The sequence below is a fragment of the Rhyacophila brunnea genome, unplaced genomic scaffold, assembly GCF_057557595.1.
Source record: "Rhyacophila brunnea isolate RB1 unplaced genomic scaffold, BYU_Rbru_1.0 scaffold_16, whole genome shotgun sequence".
NCBI lineage: Eukaryota > Metazoa > Arthropoda > Insecta > Trichoptera > Rhyacophilidae > Rhyacophila > Rhyacophila brunnea.
This window is the reverse complement of record NW_028232816.1, coordinates 114,565-139,938: the sequence shown is the minus strand read 5'-3', so window position 1 is coordinate 139,938 and position 25,374 is coordinate 114,565. Positions and strand designations below refer to the sequence as shown.

At 35.8% G+C, this 25,374-nt stretch overlaps 1 protein-coding gene across 1 annotated transcript; it reads left to right on the top strand.

Annotated features, from left to right (window-relative positions):
- The first annotated feature begins 8,062 nt into the window (after positions 1-8,062).
- On the top strand, positions 8,063-24,486 carry LOC147074086 (uncharacterized). The gene is made up of 4 exons (XM_085943885.1): positions 8,063-8,286; positions 9,546-9,701; positions 11,583-11,798; positions 24,424-24,486. The coding sequence occupies exons 1-4, from the start codon at positions 8,140-8,142 to the stop codon at positions 24,484-24,486; spliced, it is 582 nt and encodes a 193-aa protein (XP_085800011.1). The 5' UTR covers positions 8,063-8,139.
- Positions 24,487-25,374: the final 888 nt, after the last annotated feature.

Below are 25,374 nucleotides of genomic sequence, written 5' to 3'. Positions count from 1 at the left end.
ATGTAATGACTGAAGTTTTTATTTGTTCTATTTCTGTGTTCAGCACACTTTTCACTCGTTGCTTGACTTTGGGATCTTTCAGTTGATTAATGTCAACACGTTGGGTTGCGCGTGGTTCCCTCAGTAGGTAATCTTTTTAATCTATTTTTTACTGTAGCTACAACAGGATTGTGGTCAGATGAGATGTCAGTTCCTGGATAAGTTTTAGTAGATGTAGTAGATGTTACGCTATTTCTGTAACGATTGCGAATTAATATTATAGTCTATTTGATTTCTTACAATGCTATTGCTATCATCTTGTGGGGATTTCCATGTATACAATCGCCTTGCTGGAAGTTTGAATAATATGTTACAAACCACCATACTCTGTTCCTGGCAAAATTGTAGTAAGTAGGTAATCTTTCTTTTTGATCATTTCTTTGTCCTAGACCAAATTCTCCTACTAACTCTCCACTTTTACCTTTACCAATCTTTGCGTTGAAATCTCCTGAACAAAGTTTATTGTGTGCTATTTATGTATAATCTTAACAGCCTACCACCACCCCTCTCCACTGATAAATTGGGCCATTTAATTTCTTTCGCATTTTTCTAAATGATGTTCCTAGAATTGCCGGATTTTATAGATAATACCTAATAAAAGATATTTAAAATCTACCTACCTATGTGTTTTACTATTAATTATTCCCATGTTTTCCATCTTTGCCCATGGTTTCTCGTCCATTAATAAATACTTAGCTGTTGTCTTGAGATGTGTTCAAAATATTAAATTCACCCGGGCCACTCCGGGTTCGACCCGGTGAGGTTACAATTTCTTTGTTATAGGTAGTCCCAAAGCTTGGTAGTTTTGTAATTGTTTCTTTGCTATTATTAACTACACATGTTTTTAACTACCTACCTTACTTTCAATTGTCAGTTAGTGAGTTTGAACCTTTTAAACATAATATCGTCACTGTTCTGGCAGAAGACACTAATTCGAAAAAATGACATTTTGAGTAAGTTATACCAAAATGTTCCTTATTTCAAACTTTACCATCTGGAAACCTTCTTAATAAATGAACAGTCTTTATTTTAAAGTCATCCTTTTTACGATTACTTAATAAACTCACATGATAGACCATTTCAAACATTTTAACAACTTCAAAGTCAAATTACTCAAAACTAGTATTCTCCAGTTAGTGTGTTCTGCCAGAACAGAGACGATATATAACTTAACGTTAGTTAATCTAAAGACAGTGAAGTACTTATATAATATAACCATAAAAACCACATATCAATGAACACGTAGTACAAAAAAAATCAGAAAATACAAATTAATGACACACTGTAGAAAAACCAGGCAGAATAACCCCGTTTGACGATACTCAACTGTCACCAATTTTTCATTGGTCAATTTTTTTCTATTTTATCCATGACCACTGTCCGATTCAAAGTGACAATCTGGAAGTGTGATTTGAGTTTTAGGGTCAGGGTAGGTATTAAAAAATAATACAAGTTATTAGACAAGACATATGAGTGAGCATTTATCTATTTGGTCATATTTTTATAATAGGGTAATATTTATACATTGATATTTTACACAATTTTTAAACATGCCAGAAAATTATATTTACATCAATCGTTATTATAATTACCATGTTTTATTAAATACATATGTAAATTATATTTAGATTTACTGACATTGTCCTTCACGATTAGGTAAGTACCTATATTAATTTATGTTGTGTACGCCTTAAATTATTTATTCTGTAATCATCAATCAAATCAAATCAATCAATCACTACATCAAATCAATAAAATGTGAATAGGTACTCGAGTTATTACTTATTTGCTCTTAAGTCTATATTTTCACAAAGGCTTAATATTTATAATGCTCTATTTATTTATAATTCGCTCGGTTAAGTGTTTTGTAACCATTACACACAAATCACTATGGTCGGGATATCCATCGATGGGATGAACTGGAACGTTTCGCATATCTTCCTTGAAGGGTTGCCAACACTGAGGCACACATTTCACCCACGTCGGGTGTAGTACGGTCCTTCTACTTTTAGTTGAAGGCTGCGGCGTACTACAGACGACCTCTATAGATGCCTCTGCAGATGCTTCTGCAGATTCCTCTGTCTGCTGTGAGGCAGTAGTAGGTACCTGTAAAAATTAATAAAACAATCTTAAGAATTTGAGTATTCATCTCCTAGAACAGCCTCATCACACTAAAGTGAAGATGCGATGTTGGATATGGCTCAGCCACGTGCTGCGTATGCCAAAAGAGCATTTCAACCCAGCTTGCCTAGTCTTTAAGTCAACTGAATTCCGATGTCCTGGAAGGCTGCTAAATATTATCAAGAGTGGCGCAGAGAGAAGGTAGGCTGTTCCTAGAGCCGACATAAATAGTGTACACTGAGCTTTGTCAGTCAAACGTTTGCATTGAACCAAGACTACAATGTGTAGTTAGTGTTTATTGTTTTTAAAACTCAAATAAACATTCAAGCCATAGTATATAATAGTCAAAAAATATCTGAAAATATCTAAAATTATGGCATTAAACCTTAAATAATTTTAGATATTTATAGGTAGGATATTTTTTTAAATATCTCCACTATTCTGGCAGAAGACACTAATTCGAAAAAATGACATATTGAGTTAGTTATACCAAAATGTTCCTTATTTCAAACTTTACCGTCTGGAAACCTTCTTAATAAATAAACAGTCTTTATTTTAAAGTCATCCTTTTTACGATTACTTAATAAACTCACATGATAGACCATTTCAAACATTTTAACAACTTCAAAGTCAAATTACTCAAAACTAGTATTCTCGAGTTAGTGTGTTCTGCCAGAACAGAGAAGATAATTCGTCACCGTTCAGGCAAAAGTCACCAACCCTAAAAACATAGTTTTGAGATATCGCAATTTGAAAGTTTGAAAATGCAGGAAAAATCAGATTTTAATGTTTTTAAGGTTTTATCTACATTAAATTATTTTCTCATGTCTTCTTAATAATTTCTGGTAATTTTACTTTTTGATGCTAATTAAAACATCTGGAAGGTTTTGAAGGAGGCAAGGTAGCTCAATTATGGTTTGGTGACTTTTGCTTGTTAATAATCTGAACAATGTTAGCCAAAAGAAGGATCAGTAAAACTCACCATCCATAGTATAGTGACTTTTGCTTGTATATTTATAACGAAGGATTTTTTTTATACAGTCAATAATGTCTATTCACCTATAATGACTTTTGCTTGTTAAGATTTTATCGAAAGCCATTTAGTGAAAAACAAATAATTCGGATTTAAGCAAAATTTTACTAACTAATGTACCGTGGTGAGTTTTGCATTTTAAAGAACATAATTTTACGCTTCGGGTGACATACTCAACTCAAAACTGCCATTTTCAGGGTTGGTGACTTTTGCCTGAACGGTGACGATATTATGGTTTGGTCTAGATAGGACTGAATGAATTAAAAAAAAAACTAACTAACACCATCTATAATATTATGTATTAAAGCATATGGACGCCGTTCAGTATCCATTTGCTCCAGCTAATGGGTGCACATGGCGGAAGAAAAAGAAGAAATTACTCACCTCAACAAACTCTATAAACGTCTCTGTCTCCATCATCACAGGCAAATTGCTCTGGCCTGCCCAAACAGCGCATGTTGATACCAAAAACTGACACTCATCCCATAAGTGCCACGTAGGCGTGTATATTTCTTCGGGGCAAGATCCGCTCCTTTGAGAGGCCTTCACCTTCCTCAAGTTTGCGGCGAAAGTTTTTCGAATATTCGCCCAGCGGCTTCGAACACCCAGTACTGAAAAGTTAAAGAAAACAGTTAGGTACCTACCTAGCGAAAATAACAAGTACTTAACACTTCCATCAAAATGTTAAACATAAGGTTCCAGAATAACTTAAATTTATGCGTGTACCTATACATATTATGTAATAGGTAAGTATAGTCTTTTTAGTACCTAGTGAGAAGAAGGAGTTTAATCAAACGCTCGGTTTGTTTGCCGCGATGGGCGTTTATTTCAAAATAAGGTGACAGAGATACAGACTAAAAATTAGGTATAAAATTAATTAGTAAAACAGGTATAATATAAATTAAATTGATAGAAGTAAATTAAATTAGGGCATAGGCATGTGGAATATTTCTAACGCTTATTCTAAGAAAAATTGTGACATAATTTAATTCTATCTACACGGGTTATACGGAGCTCTGCTTGGGGCTACGGGGCCAAAGATGCCCAGTATGACAACCACTGGTTGGACCTTTGGAGTCTTGTCTACTTGAAACTACTTGCCAATCCTCGAGTATGTCCTTTACCAGAGAAACTGAAGCTTTCTGTTATTCTGTGATGACTTTTTTTGTATAGAAAGGCGCTATGTTGCACAAGTAAGCAACAGATGGCAGTGGGATTTATGAATAAATTTCAATTAATAAAAACCGTGGATCGGAAAGCCGTATCGAGGGTGTATAGGGTTGGATTGGTTACTAAACCAACCTGGGCCAAGCAGAGACCAGTATTTTTCTATATTTAACTGCTATCGTATACAGGGGAGCTTATCACTAGTCTAGACAATTAACTACCTACAAGGCTGTTATGAAGGGGGTAGAAGAGACGCAGTCCTTCCCAGGGCTATACAATATTAGTTTTCTTATTTATTACAACTAAATTATACGGGTAGAATGGAGAAATAAACATAAACGGAAAAGAAATTAAAAAAAAATTAATAATTATCGATGTTATTCCCGATATATTAGAAATGGGTCTCGGGTGTGCGCTATAGTGAAGCGTCAGGGAGGTTGCCAACAGATGGCAGAGGTTCGCTGACCAAAGCAGGATATTCAGATAAAAAGAAAGACGCAATATTAAGGCTATAACATAGGCGAAACATAATTTGTCATATAAATCCAACATGCGACCATTTAATGTTCTGTATATTGTTCTATTAGTAACAATAATAATATATTCATTGACATGTTTTCTTTTTCAAGTAAATGGGTAAAGTTTTTAGTCATCTTTACACGATTTAAGAATTAATAACCCCGTCGCCATCACGAAACAAATTGACGTGTTCCCAGCTCGACGTTCTCTCTCCGAATGCAAGCGAGTCCAAAATTTCATCGCGCCTATAGTTGAAAATTATTTGCCGTTTCACTGATGTATCGTCTTAACAATATGACAAGATACATATCGTGAAAAAGGTATAACATAAGAAATATAAATTATAGCGACAATATTACTACTCTTAATCCTAGGCAATATTAACAGGGGAATTTATTCCTAAGCAGACAATCATTAATTAATTAACAATACGCTTTGTTATTAGGTCGCGTGTGAATATCTCTAATACAATCGTAGACAAGCCTAATAAAGAGGTAAGTACTAGTTTAATAAGAATACTTTTAAGATTAATCAGGGGGTATACACAACACTATGGGATAATTTGAAAGTTGTAGAAAAGTCAGATGGGTTGGCTCGAAAACAAACGGAGAAATGGGAGATATAATTGTATAGAATAATTAAAGAAGAAATAACAGTAATAAGACACAGAGTACTCAAGGTTTTTGTAGGGCGGAGCGGCTTGCCTCGAGACCTTCGGATGAAGGCGCAGCAGTGGACCAGGTCTGGTCTGGAGATCGTTGAGGGAGAAAAGAGGGCTTTCTTTGCTTGCGCAAGGTAATTTAAAGCCTGCTCGGCACCCCCGCGGTGGAAGGGGTGTTTGGATGGCTGCCCGTGGGGTCGTTACTTGCCGCTAGGGGTGGATGTCGGCCGCTTTTATTTCTGCCTGGTATTAGGAAGGAGTTTTAAATCAGCCGGATGTATTTTGGGAGGTCTTCTGGGGTGTTGTCCTTCTGCCTCTCCTGGTTTTGGAGTCGCATCTTTGGACGTCGTCCTCCTTGGCATAGGTGTTGGCTAGGATGACCGTTATCGTGGTTCCTCGACTGCGGCGGAAAAGTTTATCATTCTTATAGAGGCCGGCGTAATTATGATTACCGGGTGGTCTCAGCGTTAATCCGTCAATTGCTTAAGTTGATTGAGTTGAATATTGGAGCGGAGGTGTAAAGCTTTTTGATTCCAGGTGCGTCAGGTCATCCCTCGGGTACGTATGTCTATTTCACAGCAGGTGTTTTATTTTTCGGCTTACGTAACATGGCAAGTATGTATTGTTTAGGTTGCTTCGGCCTTGAGGAGCCGACCCTTGTTGCGCCAAGCTTTCTAAACAACAATTATGACCATATCCCGTTGGCCCAGAGGTAAACATCCATACCGCGGCTGGGGTCGTACGTTTTGGTTTGGTAGGTAATACTAGGTAGGTACTTAACTAAAATCTTGCAATTTATTAAATTAGAAAACATGTGCCCACCTAATTGTAATTTCTAATTCTATTTGGCATTCAAACCTAATCTCATTTCTTTTAGACACCCTCTTTTTCGCCTTTATATTATATAAATTATAACAATATTTTACTAAGTAAGTAATACTACTTTGGTTGTTTATTCAATTACATCGAATGTGGTATTATTTGATGCGGTGAACGTACGTACACAAAACTCAAATTATGGTCCTTTTTAGGCGACCACCGCACCCCTTCGATATTTTTTTGACTTCGCCCTGTGATACATGGGTCATCCCTTCTAAGTCAGACTGTGACAAACCGGAATGGGATTATGGCGTGCATTTCTTGATGCCCGATTATTTTATTTGATGACATGTTATTAATTGCATTTGATATAGGTACACAGAATAAAATGTTAAACGATGGCTAAACAGTATTTAAAAACATACTTTATTTTTTGAAGCGATCAATTAGCTTTTCAATGACTTAAAATGCCAAAAAATGTCTATACGGTCACTGACAGCATGGGAATGCGCGTATTTTTTGTATGATGCTAAAGAAAAGGTTAATCTAAATAAATATAATTTTCCAATCACCATTATAATATTATTATTATGATTATTGTATTATTTTTCTAATAAAATTGTATCTTACATTGTTTTTCTTTCATTTTATTGTTTGTACTGTATCTGATATTTAACTCTATTGTGACCTGAGATGCACTTACGTGCACGTGGATTTTAGTTAATAGGTACCTAATATAATAATAAAAAAAAAAATGAATTTGTGAACTTAATACTTAATTATAATCATCAATCAAAAAAATGCACAAATATTTTTTCTCATGCCTGGTTCTATCTCGGATCTCAAGAGAGACAAAGTAAAATTATTTTTTATACAAACGCATCAAAAAATCAAATAATTGTTCTCCGGTAATGAATTTATTACCTATTTCTATTGCTCAAAAAACGTAAAAAAATCCGTTGACTGGTTTAAAATGAAATTTATTTTCTTGAATTCTTCGGTAAGCATTTTTGGTCGGAAGAGGTACCTAAATAAAAAGGGATCTCGGAGTTTCTCAAATTCTCCGCTATTTTTTTCTGAGAAACAAAAAACTTGTATAGGTACATTTCCAACAGATAGCAACGCGTACTATATTTTTTCCCCAAATAATATAATTTTGGAAGCTCTGAACTTTAATTCCACTTTGAATGGATGGCATCACCGAAGATGAAGATACTAGTCATTACAGTGTTGCCAACGTACTATAATTATAGTATTTGTACTATAATTTTGGCCCACGTACTATGTACGATATAAAACAGGTATAGTACGCTGAAAATACTATAATTTTGAATATCGGAAAAAATCTGTGAAAAGTACTAAAATTTCGATATTTCCGTTCGATAAATTGGTGCAAAGTACCTATTATAATTTCGCAATATAAGAAGATTTGAAGAACTTGGAAAAAAGATGCTTGAAAAACGTAAAAAAAATTCCTTCATTTCTTGAATTCTTCGGTAGGCATTTTTGGTCGGAAGAGGTACCTAAATAAAAAGGGGTCTCGGAGTTTCTCAAATTCTCCGTTATTTTTTTCTGAGAAACAAAAAACCTAACCTACATTTTCAACAGATGAGAACGCGTACTATATTTTTTCCCGAAATACTAATATTTTAGAGGCTCTGTACAATAATTCCACTTTGAAAACATGGCAACACTGAGTCATTAGACTCATTTGTTTCACGGCTGTCAACCAATGTAGTTGGCGACGACTCTTAACAATTTTTTGCTTTAAATACGTAAAATGGATGTAAAACGCGAATCAAATGTATGCAAAGCTGATTCAGAAAATCAAAAATGGTTTGATGTACCCATATGGCATCCAAACAACCAGAACGCCACATTTTTTATAAAGCAAGAAGCAGCCGATGACGCTAACTGTATTTTTGAGGTTAGTTTTTCAAAAATTATTTATTATGCGTCAATTACATTGAGCTACTTTACGAGCTGCTTGTTGGCGAATTAACAATCTGCCTGTAAAGTCGCCCAGTGTCATCATTGAACAAGCTAACAAGCAGATTGTAAACAATCTACCGAGAAAAGTTGAAAGCCGGTCAACTTTACACGCTACACGCCGGCGTGTGGGCCTACTGCGTCTGCGCAGTAGAGCATAGTAGCAACCTCCCGGTAAAAAAAACGAACTACGTTCTGTCAAAATAGTCGCTGGCTTGTGGCTTCTCAGCGAATGGACAGTTTTGTGTGTAATCATCAAATCGCTGTAGCTGAATCGCCCGCTTTTAAATTCGCCAACAAACAGCTCGTAAAGTAGCTCAATGTAATTGCCGCTTTATACGTACTGGCTATTTTAGGTACTTACTCGAATTGTTTTATATAACTACATGTTCTATTGCTGAACCAAACTATGAGTGTATGGTCAAATGCTAGCTTTGCCTGCAATTATTCTTACCTATACATTTTATTTGCGTAGGCATGATCATTATGGTACTCTCGCCACCTTCCCTGGAAGTCTGTTTTTAGATGGAAGGCGATGACTGCGGGCATGGTAAAAGCCACTTTTCTCATTGATCTTAAGCGTCAATGACATTGTGCTACTTTACGAGCTGCTTGTTGGCGAATTTACAATCTGCCTGTAAAGTCACCCAGTTGAGCGTCATCATCGAACAAGATAACAAGCAGATTGTAAACAATCTACCGAGAAAAGTTGAAAGCCGGTCAATTTTACACGCTACACGCCGGCGTGTGGGCCTACTGCGTCTGCGCAGTAGAGCGATGGTAGCGACCTTCCGAACGAACTACTCATTTTGACATTTACCGTTTTGACGTTTTAAAATGGAACCATTATTCGGCAAGCATTTTACGTTCCACTTCATAGCGCTAAAGCCCGATAAAAGTAAACAACAACAATATTATGAAATCAACTCGCTAGCTTGTGTATATTATCTATGTGTTTTTACGTATATTATCTACGTTCTGTCAAAATAGTCGCTGGCTTGTGGGTTCTCAGCGAATGGAAAGTTTTGTGTCATCATCACAATCGCAGTAGCTGAATCGCCCGCTTTTAAATTCGCCAACAAACAGCTCGTAAAGTAGCTCAATGTCATTGACGCATTACTAATACTGATGCCCCAGGATATACCGTAAATAAATAACCGATTTCCTTTATTTTAAAACATAGAACTATTTTTTCAGAAACCTCCTCCAACAGACTTGACCATTATAAAAACGGAGACGAATTTGCAGGAAATTCACTTCAATGACGAGTTTGTTGAAAATACAATTCACCAAATCAAATACGAGGATTCACATCCTGGCTGCTCGTATTTAGACCACGAACCTGTAAATCAGGTAGACAATATTTTATAAATCTTCAACAATATATCTACCTACCAGTGGTGAAGGGCGAAGGCATAAATAGTGCACACTAAACTTTGTCAGTCATACGTATTTGTTTTCATTGAAATATGACTACAATTATTTACAGATGGTGCTGGTTAATTTTTACAGTCATAGTTTAATATCACACAGCAATTGCTTCTGTGGAAATTAATAATACCGATACAAGTCATATGTTATCTTCTGGTAATGACTAAATGTAACTTTATCAAGAAAACTTAACTTTATGACGTCTACATAATGTAAATATTATCGACCGAGGGTACTTGATGGAATTTGAATTTAAATTCTAATTAATTATTTATAATTAACTATTTCTTTTATTCAACGAATAATTCACAAGATATATTAGTACGTCGCTTTGTAGCATAGAGGATAATGCGCGGACGGGGCGTTAACCCAGGAGATGTAGGGTTCGATTCCCTGCCTGGCTTACTTTTTTTCAAATTTTTTTTCTATCGGTTATAATATTATACTTTCAGAAGTGTTTTTCAAAATTATGTATGTTCAATAATTAGAGTGGTACATTATTAAATCTTGTGAATTATTCGTTGAATAAAAGAAATAGTTAATTAAAAATTATTAGCAAGTTCAAGTAAGTTACATTATAAAATATTGGTGAAAGCGTTGACGTCGGTAAGTAATTAAAGTAGTAGGTACCTAATTTGATTTAATAAACAAAAGCCGATTGCCAAAGTAGCTTGATTTCGAAGAGCGCTGATGAGCAGGTATTAAAAAGGCCAATAGTTAAAGTTTGTAGCTATCAGTACGTCGCTTTGTAGCATAGAGGATAATGCGCGGACGGGGCGTAAACCCAGGAGATGCAGGGTTCGATTCCTTGCCGGGGTGGCTTACATTTTTCATAAAATATTTTTTCTATTGGTTATAATATATTTTCTCAGAAGTGTTTTTCAAGATTATGTATGTTTAATGAATTTATGTTTTATACTGTTCCATTTGACTCAATTTTTAAGACCCGGGAGTCGCCTTTCGGCATGTTCGCACAATATGTGCACTCACCAAAAGGTAAATACACACTGACAACAAATACGGTTAATTCTGATTATAAATGGTTGAAGTGTTGTAAAAAACTCATATCACTAATAATACAATCAATAGACGTATAATATCGTCAACACCCTAATATAAGCTCACTAGCTAATAATCATCATATATTCAAGAGGTGTAAAATCGACAATACTGAGAAAACAATGGCAACATATTGGGAATTAAATTGGGTTAATTAATGAGATATATTAATATTATCAGTATTTAAAAGTTATATTAGTTAAATAAATATTCTCTGATATATAAGATGCCGTTTCCTTTTATTACAACGTTTTTCTTAGCTCGCATTCTTATTTGTCCGGTGGTTCTTTGTCCGGTACAAACATTGCAATCGATTTTTAACTAACTTCCGGACTATCTAGACATTTGAAACTTTTAGAATAATATATCAGAACACGATGCCAATTCATTTTTAAAATACTTTTAGCCATCTTTAAGTAGAATTGAATTCATTTTCAGATAATTCAGTTTTGTATGAAAAGTTATTTCGACACTATTATTGGTTGCTAGGGGTCTGGGGTCCTAGCAACTAAATTATTAATATATACGTGCGTTACTATGGAAATCAATATTACATGTCAAAATGATATTTTAGTATTATTTCTATCAAGTACATTTTTTTTTGATCTTTTAAGCTAGCCAAGTCAAGCTTTTATGATTCAACAGAAAATTTAAAAACGTTGTATACAAAAAGTTCTCTTTATCTTGTAATCATTTTAATATTAATTTGATATTATTTTAATGCGATATTTTACCTTATTTTAGTTGATTCCTGCAACCACTGCCGCGACCTATTTCGATAGTCTCAGTTTATCAGAGAAAATCAAAGTACAAGAGGGACACGATGAAATACAGATTGATGATGAAGACATTAAAAAAGAATTGGGGATATATGAAACCAATAAAAATATAGTCAGTTGCACTGCTAAACGTAAGCAAATTATACAATCTAACGTCACAGATCCCAAATTATTAGTAGCTGTAATTAAATTAGAAAAAAAATCCTTTAATGACGAAAATTTTGTGTGCAGATTTTGTTTTAAATTTTTTGGGTCGCTGTCTTTATTGACGCTTCACAAAACGTGTCATGAAAAATCAATAACGGATAAAACAGAAAATTACAAAAGCATTCGATCCAATTTCAAGAATTTAAACAAAATGACTCAATCTCAATTTGGTCACTCGTGTATAAAACCAGATTCGATGAAAAATCTCAAAATGACTCATTCTCGTGAACATCCATTTAAATGTGACGAGTGTAATTACACATGTATTAGATTTAGTTCAATGAAAATACACAAAATTAATCATTCTGGTGAAAAACCATTTAAATGTGACCAATGTAATTACTCCTGTATAAAATCTAATTCGATGAAAAATCACAAAATGACTCATTCTGGTGAAAAGCCATTTAAATGTGACCAGTGTAATTACTCATGTATTAGATTTAGTACGATGAAATTACACAAAATGTCTCATTCTGGTGAAAAACCTTTTAAATGTGACCAATGTAATAACTCTTATACAAAATCTAATTCGTTGAAAAATCACAAAATGACTCATTCTGGTGAAAATCCATTTAAATGTGACCAATGTAATTATTCGTGTATTAGATCTAGTTCGATGAAATTACACAAAATGTCTCATTCTGGTGAAAAGCCATTTAAATGTGACCATTGTCATTACTCATCTACACATTCTGGCAACATGAAAGTACACAAAGTAACTCATTCTGGTGAAAAGCCTTTTAAATGTGACCAATGTAGTTACTCTTGTAAAACACTTCGGAATATAAAATTACACAAAATAACTCATTTTTGTGAAAAGCTTTTTAAATGTGATCAATGTAATTACTCTTCTATAAAATCTCGTAATATAGAATTACACAAAATGACACATTCTGGTGAAATGCCATTTAAATGTGATCAGTGTGTTTACTCTTGTATCACATCTCGTAATATGAAATTACACAAAATGACTCATTCTGGTGAAAAGCAGTTTAAATGTGACCAATGTAGTTACTCCTGTATAAAACCTGATTCGATGAAAAATCACAAAATGACGCATTCTGGTGAAAGGCCATTTAAATGTGACCATTGTAATTACTCATGTATTAAATTTAGTTCCATGAAATTACACAAAATTAATCATTCTGGTGAAAATCCATTTAAATGTGATCTATGTGATTACTCGTGTATAACATCTGGTAACATGAAAGTACACAAAACAACTCACTCTAGTACAGTCACTTAAATGTGCACAAAGGGATTACTCATGTTTTACATCTGGCCATATAAAAATACACAAAATGACTCATTCTGGTATAAAACCTTTCAAATGTGCCCAATGTAATTACTCTTGTAACACACCTCGTAATATGAAATTACACAAAATGACCCATTCTGGTGACAGGCTATTTAAATGTGATCAATGTATTTTCTCCTGTATAAAAATCACAAACTGACGCATTCTGGTAAAAAGCCATTTTAATAACGTGTCCAGTGTAATTACTCATGTATTATATTTAGTTACATGAAATAACACAAAAATAATCATTCTGGTGAAAATCCATTTAAATGTGATCATTGTGATTACTCGTGTATACCATCTGGTAACATGAAGTATACAAATTAACTTACTCTATAGTCACTTAAATGTTCATGTTTTACATCTGGTAAGATAAAATTACACAAAATGACACATTGTGGTGAGACGCCACTTAAATTTGACTGATACGTTATGGATCCTGTATAATATTTGATTCGATGCCACCTTATCAGAAAATGATAAATTCTCGTAAAAAATAATTTATATGTGATCTTTGTGATTGTTTATGTTTAACATCTGGCTAGATGAAATTACATAAAATGACTCACCGGTGAAAAGTAGATGAAATGTAATAATATTTGCTCCCCACGTATAACGTCAGGTAACATGAAATCACATGAATTTACACATTCGGGTGAAAAGTTAAAAAGTAGTGAGTGAATTACACATGTGTATCAACTGTTGGATGAAAACACAGTCATATTAACTCAAATTTGCTAATATAACATATTATAATAATTTCATTAGGTTTTGTAGAAAAACATGGGTGTCTTATATAATATTGTTGAAACTGTATTATGCATGTATCCTTAATTAGTCTAGAACTTTACCCTCCGCTAACCGACCTCCGCTACACGACCTCAAAGATAGGTACTTACTTACTGCTGTATCTGTAATAATAATCTGTAAATAACTGATAAATTATTTAAAGTTCATAATAATTATTCATTTATAATTATTAAATTTATATGGTACCGTTCGCAGACTTTCAGACACTTGTACAATTTCAAAATTTTCAATTAATGATCGGGGAATAAAAATTTATAAGTTTGCCATTGTTTGGACGCCATCACACATTATGACGTCACATCGTGACGTCGTTAATCAATGGATTACATTTGCACTTATATGCATACAAATGAGCAGTATTTAGCCTATAAAGTATTTCATTTAAATTCTGTACGCATGCCATAAAAAAAATTACTTAAAAATTGTATTGGTATGGCATTGTTGAATTAATTATCAGAATAGTGGTTTTTAGTACATTAAAATTACACAAAATGTGAAAATAAAACGGTTATGTTTATAATGTATGTGCATTATGCGTTAGAACCAAAGAGATTAGACTGCGGAGAGTGAACATTATCGTCATTTTCGTACGAACACAAACGAAGCAATACGAAACAGAAAAAAAGTCTGTTGGTGTTACTGTAAGCTGCTACTTCACTATCGTTTGCGTTTGTGTTGTAAAAAAACATGGCGGATATTGTTCTATGTTGAGTATTGTATTTTACAAAGATTTCAGATGTTATTCGGCTAAAAATTGTTTATTAATGGAAGAATACAAAGGAGTAACAGCGTTTCGGAACAATATATGCATATTATTTATTACACATTGATAGTTTTTTCCTAAAACATCTGTTACAATAACAATTATGTCAAACGTCAAAATGTTTACTCTCCAATGTCATGTGCCAGGGCCGTACTCGTAATATTATTTTGAACCCAAAATATAAGATTTGTTTTTCAAAGTAAAAAAGATTAGTGCTAGTTAATGACATTCATTATTTAGATAAATTTATAATTCATTTCAGAGTTAAATATATTTTTAAAAATACGTACTTACCAAATAAAAAATTGTATTTATATAAAGCATGTAATGGAGTATATGTGGCAATTTTGTGTATGGATATATTCATACAATATATTATGCATGGTTTCTCTATTAATATTATGCGAAAGAGAAAAATACCTTTTGTAATTAACTATATACTTAATCAAATTTTCAACATATACCTGTATTTTGTGTGTAATAGTTTTATATAAACAGTAAGTAATTTTATGTATAAACAATATGTCGAAAACAAACCCATGTTATATTTTTCTTTCATAAAATATTTTCAAAATACACATACCTACATGAGTGAATAGTTAATATAATTAACTTTGTAATTATTTTTCAACATCTGTGTTTTGTATTTAACAGTTTTATTTAAACAACAATAATAATATGTAATGCTATATATTTATTATGAACAATATATAACACAAGATCATATTTTTTATTCCAAGATTTACCCATTTTTAAACATGGACGTATTGTTATAAACCGATTTGTGTTTAATTTTTCAAAATATGTGTTTTTTGTATTGCTATTAAAAATAAAATACTGCCATTTGCATTATTCTTTCTTACCCTCAATCCTTAAATCAATCCAATAAAGTTTTTATTGCGGGAACTTTTCATAATGAAAATACGCTCATCATAAATTAGTTGCAAGCTAAAGTATTGATAAAAAAAATACTCAATGGGGCGTTTTTATGTCCGAGTACGGCCCACTTCATCTGTAGGCAATTGCCTAGAAAACGTGCTTCAGTCTGACATTTAAGTGCTCCGTCTGTAGGCACCGTGCTATGTCTTTGGTTAGAACATTATTTATTTTTTAGCTGCCTGTCTATCAAATTAATTATATTATAATAACCCCTCGTGCGCATTAAATTCTATACGCAATCAATGCCATGTGGTCTATAAACAAATTTTGTAATGTACAGCCCTTGTAGGTCCCTTGCGTCTTTAAAATGTCTGCCATGTAGATATATTTAATAAACTCAATAATTATTTTTCAGATTTTTATTCTAATCAGTTTCACACAATGGTCTATTTGCATTCCGAAAATCTAAGAATTCATCTTGTACCTAATTAATCGAGAATGCTGGCTACATCAAGAGAAACAGAGAATGGATTTCGTGTTAATGTACCTAGTTTCTTCTTCTTTCAGCTCAGGAAAGTAACGCTTAAGTCTATTTTCAAGGTATTCAAAATGCCCAGTAATCTCCTCCTTCAAATTTTCATTTATTTAACCATCAGATTCATCACCACACTGCAGAGTTTCTCAAAAATGGCAATGTTTCCAAGATTTATTTTTCTTCGCCAGTTTTGCAGGTTGGATAAAAATGCCCCGAGATTATCGTGAAATGCGATAATATTCGTTTCCTTTCCCTGAAGTTTTAGGCTAAGCCTATTTTGATGTTCTAATATATCTTAGATATGCTAATCTTTTCAAGCAAGCTTTGACGTTAAAGTATACCGAAAGGTCATGTTACCCTTGCACTTCCAGGAACAACTTGATTTCTTCTTTCAGTTCAAAGACACGATCCACAACATTTCCTTTCGACAACCAGCGTACTGCAGTGTAGAAAGGAAGAACCTCGTGATCAGAATCCATGTGTTTACACAGTTCTTTAAACAAAAAAACCCTTCTCAGCACATGTTTCAACCAACTGTGACAGAATTGCGTACCTAGATTACCTACACTTATTTTAATTTAAAGAAAATATATGAAACTATTTAAACTTCAAGACACCATTAAAAATAAAAATTGCATTATTGTGAATATTTTTTCTTGTTGACTGTATAAGTTGGCGACCCCACAAAAAACCCGTCGCGACCCATAGGTTGGGAACCCGTGGTTTATGCGATGGACTTGGGATTTTAAATAATATGTTATAAATCGTAGTAAACGTAGATAATAAATATCATTTAAAATTATATTTTTGTAATATTAATAATTACAGGTCTTTTATTTTAAGCCATTAAACACGATGCAAATATAAAAATAATAATAATAATAAAAATAGGTAACAACAACTTGTGTAATATTGTATAAATTTGATGAATTTTTGCTGAATGAGGCTGGTTCGACATAAATAGTGCATACTCTGCATACAGTGCACCATGGCCCACACAAAGGGGGGGCTAACAGGGCTCTAGCCTGGAGGCCCGAAGTCATGAGGGGCCCGACGAGGCGAGTCGACCAAATAAGTGAGATAAACAACATCAAAAATTTGCTTTAATAGTAAAAGCAAGTCGCTATTTCTCTTCAATAATGTTATTATTTAAAATTATATGGTAGTGCGATAAAAATTTAAATTGTGTAAGGATAGGTACTCAACAACTCAATAATTCAAATGGATGTATTAAAATATACAAAAAACACTAAATATACCTACACATTAATATTACCGCGTACACTATTTGGAAAACGCTACTATAGAGCCTCACACTGCTTTTATCCTTAGCGATAGGTAGGGGGGCCCGCCAAAGATCCTAGCCTGGGGGCCCGCTGAAGAATATGAAGGCCATGCAGTGCACCCATACAAAAGTCGATTGGCAATCGTAGCTCAATTTGGGAAGCGCTTCAGAAAGTATTATAAGAGCCAATAGTTTAGATTTGTCGTAATTAGTATGACAGCTTTAGCATAGTGGTCTATGCGCGGCTGGCGCGAAGCTTGGAGAAATGCAGGTTCAATTCCTGCGGGTTGTCTTACTTTTTTCAAAAAGATTTCTATTGGTTATAATACATTTTTTCAGAAGTGTTTTCAAAATTATGTGTGTTCAAAAATAATTATTTGTATTATCATTTTGTATGCAATTCTACCAGGTAAACGCTTAGGTCTTACTCAATTAAAGCCTGGCAAATGTGGGTTGCTCAATTCGAACGCTTCACCTAACGTGGTAGATAATGGTTGTGAACTTACTGTTCCGGTTTGTTTGGGATCGTCCCGTATTTGCTGTATCTACTTGTCTACTTTCCAGGTTGAAGCTTACACGGGACTAAAAATTTCGGAGTTTATAAAAAGCAACCAAGTATATTCAATAGACTACTTTGCATACGCTTTGTCATAAGTACACCATTTAATAATAATTATTTACCTACTATATTTCTTAAATAAATTATGATTTTTTTATTATTTTTTGATTGTTTACCTAATCGAAAATAATGAGTATATCAGTATTATTTTAAGTAATTTAATAAAACGCAATATTTTTTTAGTACTTATCTGACTTTTAATAATAATAAATCTGACCCGTTTCGTCCGCCTCAAAGGAACATTTTCAACAAAATAATCTTTATAAAACAGGCATTTATTAATTATCAAAACAAATTCCAAATTAAGGTGACAAATAATAGGTAATATACTTACTTACCAATACATTGAATTATAAAACTAATAATATTTTGTCTTAAGGTTACAATAAAATTAATATTATTCGAATTTGACTTTGAAGTCCTTGAGATAGGGTTTGCTCTTTCTTCTTCGCGTGAGGATATATTCTACTAATTTATTTTCCCTTTTTCTTGTCGTTGGTCATTTCTCCGTTTTCATTTACTGGTCATACCCGCGCGTCTGTTTTTTATGTATAAAGTTTGGCATCACTTTGTCTTCATTATGGATTTGACTTTCTTACTTTGTTTACGTGTTGCTTCTGACAGTTCATTCTAACTATCAAAATAATTATCTTGGACGAACGTTAAGTGATAGTTAAGTGAACGTTAAGTGATCAGTGATTATGGCGCAACATCTGAATGACGGCGCAGCAGAACTGCTACAGGAGGAAAAGTTCAACGTACCAGCGTCGATTAAGATGCTGATGTTTGAGGTATCCTCGTTACGTACCTTATTTCAGCAGGGGGACCGGCAAGGAGTGGCACAACGCCCAAAAAACAATTCTTGGCGGCCCCTACGGTCGTAGAGTTAGGTCTAAATGACAAGTTGCGTCGGTGCGACCACTCGTGATCAGCTAACCATCTGACGAAAAGGACCATCGCGGCCCTCCAGAATGCGATTTTTTCCCAACGGGACAGCTTCTGAAAGGGTATGCAAGGTTTAGTGGATTGGGCAACTAATCCTCAAAACAATTGGTAAAAATAATAGCCGTAGCCCGCATACCTTTTGTGCGGATACCACTATTGGTAAGTCCTTCTTTACTTTTACATGATTTTGATGAAAATTAGTAGAATATATCCTCACGCGAAGAAGAAAGAGCAAACCCTATCTCAAGGACTTCAAAGTCAACATGAATAATGAAAGGAGTTTTACCTACCAATAAAACTCTTATTATTCATGTTGACTTTGAAGTCCTTGAGATAGGGTTTGCTCTTTCTTCTTCGCGTGAGGATATATTCTACTAATTTATTTTCCCTTTTCTTGTCGTTGGTCGTTCCTGTTTTTATTTACTGGTCATACCCGCGCGTAAATTTTTTATGTATGTAATTTGGGATTCTTTTGTCTTCATTATGATATGACTCAAGGAACCAGGTAGAAGTTACCTGGACTTCAAAGTCAACATGAATTATAAGAGTTTTATTGGTAGGTAAAACTCCTTTCATTATTCTAATTTGACTTTGAAGTCCTTGAGATATCTGTTTGTTATCACCTGGTGTTGGGTATGCCAAATTCCTGTATGTGACAATGATTCATTGACGAGGTAAAAGACCATCGTGACTTTCCATGTATATGGTTGAATAGAGAAGTTAATGGGTTCTTTTCATCTTCTGATGGTGGTGTATCCATCGTTCTCTGGTAGTTGTCGTGAAATGTTGACTCACTACGCCAGATACCTCTCTTTAAGATTATCATTGGGTATATGTACAGTTTAAGGAAGTCACCACTGAGCGGACACTGCCTGGTGGTTCTTGTACCCCTGCTTCCAACAGTACTGACCTTATCCAATTCCCTATAACTGTCCTGGTGGCTGGTTTTGGTGATCCTCTTGAAGATATAAATAATTCCGAAATATCCCTACCTTCCCCTCTCCTAGGGTTTGACATGCAGACGAGTTTCCGTAACCAGAATAATACTGGGTCGATGTTTTGACACGTGGAAGCGCTTAGCTTCCATTCCGATTGACGATGCTTGGCGGTATTTGTATTTGCGCCAAACATTGGCCATACAATTATGTAGTCACGTTTTTCCACCAATCCATTGTCTACTATTAGTAGTGTGAGGCCATGAACCCTTCGTCCCGATGCGAGAAGCAGCCGAGTAGGTAGCTGTCCTGCGAGAGGTTTCGAATAGGTTGTACTCCACCGGTGTTGTTTTCCTAAGATGATCTACCACTCGTCCTGGATCCCAAACCGGTGGTTTGACGGGTTTCGTTTTATGTACCGAAATTGCCTGTAACATATTGTGTTGTACTACCACGTTGATGCTGATATCTACAATGATAATCGGTTTGCAAAAAGTGGTTATGGCTGACTTATGCACCAGGATGGTGTTGTACGACAAACCCTCTTTGTTGTGCATGTTGCCTAGGTATCTGGCCAATTCCATTCGTTGAGGGCTATTATGATCCATTAGGTTCTTGTTACTCATGTCATTGTCTTCCATTTGTTCCAAGCTGGTTTGTAAGTTTTTAGAGTCGAAGGCCGCCATCTGAAAGTAAGAAGTGCCCTTTCTTCCACCATTCAATTTGATGTTATTTCCACCCCACCCGAAATTAGCCATAGTTGAAGGAACAGGTCCTGGGTCCTTGGAGGTGGACGGTTGGTCTCCATACCTACTAGTGTCGTATGTAGGTGCGGCATTGTATAAGGAGGTACTATCGCCCTTTTTCGTAAGTCCACTCCCCAAAAGCATTATTTCCAGCTCGGTGCCACTAGTAAGTACTTCCCTTTTTCTGAGTTCAGGTGCGCTAGGACTCGTGAAATTAAGTTTGGTGGGGGAAATATTCACGCCAATCTGAAGTCATACACTCGGCTGAAGGCGTCGTGAAACAGCGCGCCACTGTCTGTAACGTCTCGTGACACATACGTTGCAATGACATGTGCTGTTTCGCTTGCGAATAAATCCACCTCGGGAACAGAAACAGGGGGGTGGTTGCGGTGTTGATGAGGTGCCATTCGGGAATGAGTTGTCTGCGGGAGAGATGATCTGCCACGCAGTTGTGTATAATGTAGTAAACATGATGTTGGCTAGACTGGTAAATACTAGTGTCTGTCGGCATAGGTTTAGGAGGGTGACAGATTTTGTGCCGCCCTCGTTGTTGATGTATGGCACCACTGTTTTGTTGTCTGTCTGCAGAAGCAGATCTGATCCTATGATTGATTGTACCTGAGATTGAATTGCAAACATTTCCTTCCTGTTGGAATGCCATGCCATGGTAACTGGTCTTGTTCCCACGTACCTGATAGGTTGGTTTCATTCAGTTGGGCTCCCTAGCCTGTGTCAGCTGCGTCTGTCATCAGGAAGTGATTGATGTGTGTCAACTCTGAGGAGCCTATCACCTGGAGCCACCACATGATGTCCTGTTAGGCCTGTGGTGGGATTGTCGTCTATTGGCGAGAATGGGACCTCGACAATATTAATGACTGGAGCTTTGTAGCCGTCGGCAATGCAACCTTCCTCGTGGAGGTAGGATGCGAAGTTAAGTCGCCCCAGAAGGGATTGAACATGTGTCTGCCTGAGGGACCAACTGCCTTTTTGTACCCGCGTTGTGTCAAATCTGAGGATCCTTTCGCTTAGGGCCACCACATGATGTCCTGTTGGGCCTGTGGTGGGATTGTCATCAATTAGCGAGGATGGGACCTCGGCCATATTGATGACTGGAGCGTTGTAGCCGTCGGCAATACAACCTTCCTCGTGGAGGTAGGATGTGAAGTTGAGTCGCCCCAGAAGGGATTGGATATGTGCCTGTCTGAAGGACCAACTGCCTTTTTGTACCTGCGTTATGTCAACTCTGAGGATCCTATCGCCTAGAGCCACCACGTGATGTCCCGTTGGGCCTGTGGTGGGATCGTCATCAATTGGCGAGGATGGGACCTCGGCCATATTGATGACTGGAGCGTTGTAGCCGTCGGCAATGCAACCTTCCTCGTGGAGGTAGGATGTGAAGTTGAGTCGCCCCAGAAGGGATTGGATATGTGCCTGTCTGAGGGACCAACTGCCTTTTTGTACCTGCATTAGCAGATGGTGACGGAGTGCTACACAATTCTCCGGCGACAGGAACCTCCGCTTGGTGTGTGTGTCCTACGTGATGTCCAGGGACCCTCATTGTTGGCTTGGGTTCAGACAGGATCTTTTAATATTTATTAACCACCCTAAAGACTGTAGGAAGGTTATCCTGTATTCCACCTGAACCGAGACTGTTTCTCGTATTGGTTGGCTACTAAGAAGTCGTCTAGGTTAGTGAATATTCTCAGCCATTCTTTCGTAGGCGTTCGGCGACCCAATTGGTCAGGGATGCCAACATAATCGGAGCGGTTGGCAGCACGAACGGGAGTCACGTGAATTGTAGGAGCTCCCCTTGATAGGCTAGTCGAACAAATCGACGATGTTGAGAAGCCATTGGTACCTGGAGGGACGCCTGGCTTAGATCTATTATTACTAGCCAGTCTTCTGTTTGTAAGACGGCTGCAACCTCGTAATGGTGAATTAGTTTGAATGGCTTTGGCTGTAGGAACGCATTCAAACGCTTTCGGTTGAAAACAGGGCATAGAGCCCCGTCTTTTTTCTTGATCAGAAACAGGGTTGAGAGAAAAACTGGGGGTTTGACCCGCTTCTTCTAGAACCCCTGAGTTCTTTAAGTCCTCGATCTCGAGAGTGACCTCTGCTGATTGTTGCGTTTTAAAATCTTTCTGTAAAAGTAAAGAAGGACTTACCAATAGTGGTATCCGCACAAAAGGTATGCGGGCTACGGCTATTATTTTTTACCAATGTTGGGGGGGGGGGGGGGGTACACTACGCCATCCAGACTCCACGAAAGTCTCTTAGGCGGTCCCCAATGTTATTGGTCGTCCAGATGCGGTCACCTTCGCTTAGAGTACGGATCCCTGGTGGAGCCCGTACCTCCGATGGAGAACTCCCTTCCCACAGGACGTCGCCCCTTGGGAGTACCCCGGCCATAATTTGAGTTCGAGGGCCTTCCGGGCTTTAAGCTCGGAGGAATCCTTGATAGTGCCTCCCGAGTGAAGGTATCCTTCCGGTAAGGATCTGAGTCATGTTCTCGCAAATTTTATTATGTGTTGTCCCCAAAACCCCCTTCGATTTTTTGGTACAGGCTCATCGCTGTTATGATTTTTTGAGGATTGGTTGCCCAATCCACTAACCCTTGCATACGCTTTCAGAAGCTGTCCCGATGGGAAAACATCGCATTCTGGAGGGCCGCGATGGTCCTCTTCGTCAGATGGTTAGCTGATGACGAGTGGTCGCACCGACGCAACTTGTCATTTAGATCTAACTCTACGACCATAGGGGCAAGAATTGTTTTTTGGGCGTTGTGGCACTCCTTGCTGGTCCCTCTGCTGAAATAAGGTACGTAACGAGGATACCTCAAACATTAGCATCTTAATCGACGCTCGTACCTACGTGAAGACAAAAGAATCCCAAATGACATACATAAAAAATTTACGCGCGGGTATGACCAGTAAATAAAAACAGGAACGACCAACGACAAGAAAAGGGAAAATAAATTAGTAGAATATATCCTCACGCGAAGAAGAAAGAGCAAACCCTATCTCAAGGACTTCAAAGTCAAATTCGAATAATAAGAGTTTTATTGGTAGGTAAAACTCCTTTCATTATAATATTAACAAAAAATCAAAAGTAAATTAAAATTCAAATAAAATTAAAACTAGGTACTCCGGATTTTTATTTTATTGATATTGAATTTTCGTCCTAAAATCCAATGAAGATAATAATATATTTTTGACACTTTGCAGCACTGGAATTATTTGAATCACAGCAACATTGCCGAGTGATAAATAACCTCACTTTTTTGATACTTTGGAGACACTGTTATGGAATAATATCACTTATATGAATATATCTTGTAATATATAAATTTATTAATAAAGGCTGCGCCAAACCATTTTGTTAGCCAGTAAGTGCAGTAACATGAACTATCTTAAATTATAAAAGATGTTGTGAGCCCTTTGTTCGGGGCTTGATATCCGGGAGGCGAAGGCAGGACCGTCTGTCCGCCGGAGCTCCCGCGATGATTGTCGATCTCTTTAAAATGCCGTATCGTTAATTAAACATTTAATTAATAAACTGCCGATGTCAATTATGTTAAAATAACTCTGAATAAATTCAACCAGTTTAAAACGTTATTGTTTAGAGTTCATTATTGCCGCGGTAGTTGGCATGCGGCGCGACCTCCACCTTTGCGTTGCCGTGTTGGGCTAAGGCTTCCCAATGAAGTAGTTCCCTAACACGATATTTGGTGTCAATGGCAGTCTGGTAAATCCGTGCTATAACATTAAATTGGTGTCAGACAGTGCGATGAGACGAGACGTGATGAGACGAGACGAGATGAGATGAGACGAGACGAGATGAGATGAGACGAGACGTGATGAAATGAGACGAGATGAGACGAGACGAGACGAGATGAGAAAACCTGACAATAAGATCATCTCATGAAGAATCCGTAAACATACATTAATTGATGAAGAAAAAATGGATAAAGCAAAAGGACCAGTGAGACAGCAAAACCGTGAGTCAATCAAGCTAATCAACTCGATTTGTTGCAATGTCCATTCCCATGTACTTACCTATCCCAATAATATTGTATTATATTTGGTGTTATGTATGTTTTCTTATCAATATATCAGTAATTCATTATTAGATTCATATCGCATAATAAATTGCGTAATTAACAATTTTGCAACTACAAAATAATTTAAAATCAAATGTCAAGAAATTAAATACTGAATCTATAATAAAAGTAATACGTTTAATTTTTGAATTATCGACTAAGTGTCAAAAAGCAGAATGCTTTTATTTGTCTGCAAAATAAAATCAAGTGTTAAAAATTTAAACATTGTTTCTATAGTAAAATTAATACATTTTATGAATTATTATTAACTATATCTAGGATATAACCGGAATAGTTAGATGTGCAGAATAGTCTTCTGTTACAATTGTATTAATTAAAAGTACACTCTCATAAATTATCTTTATGTGTGAAACTAATCTGAATCGAAGTTAGAAAGTTGCTTAGATCAGAAATGTCCTAATTAGGAATAATAGAATCGTCAGTATTCTTTATAAATCAAAAATTATTAATGTATTAAATATAATATATAATACTCAGTTTTCACTACGGAATTATAAATAATCAATTATCGTAGGTTGTCAGTTAAAGACAAGTATCAAAATTACGTTATTAAAATGTATTGAATTCAAGATAAAATAATAATTAACATGAAGCAAGCGAATAATTTAAATAG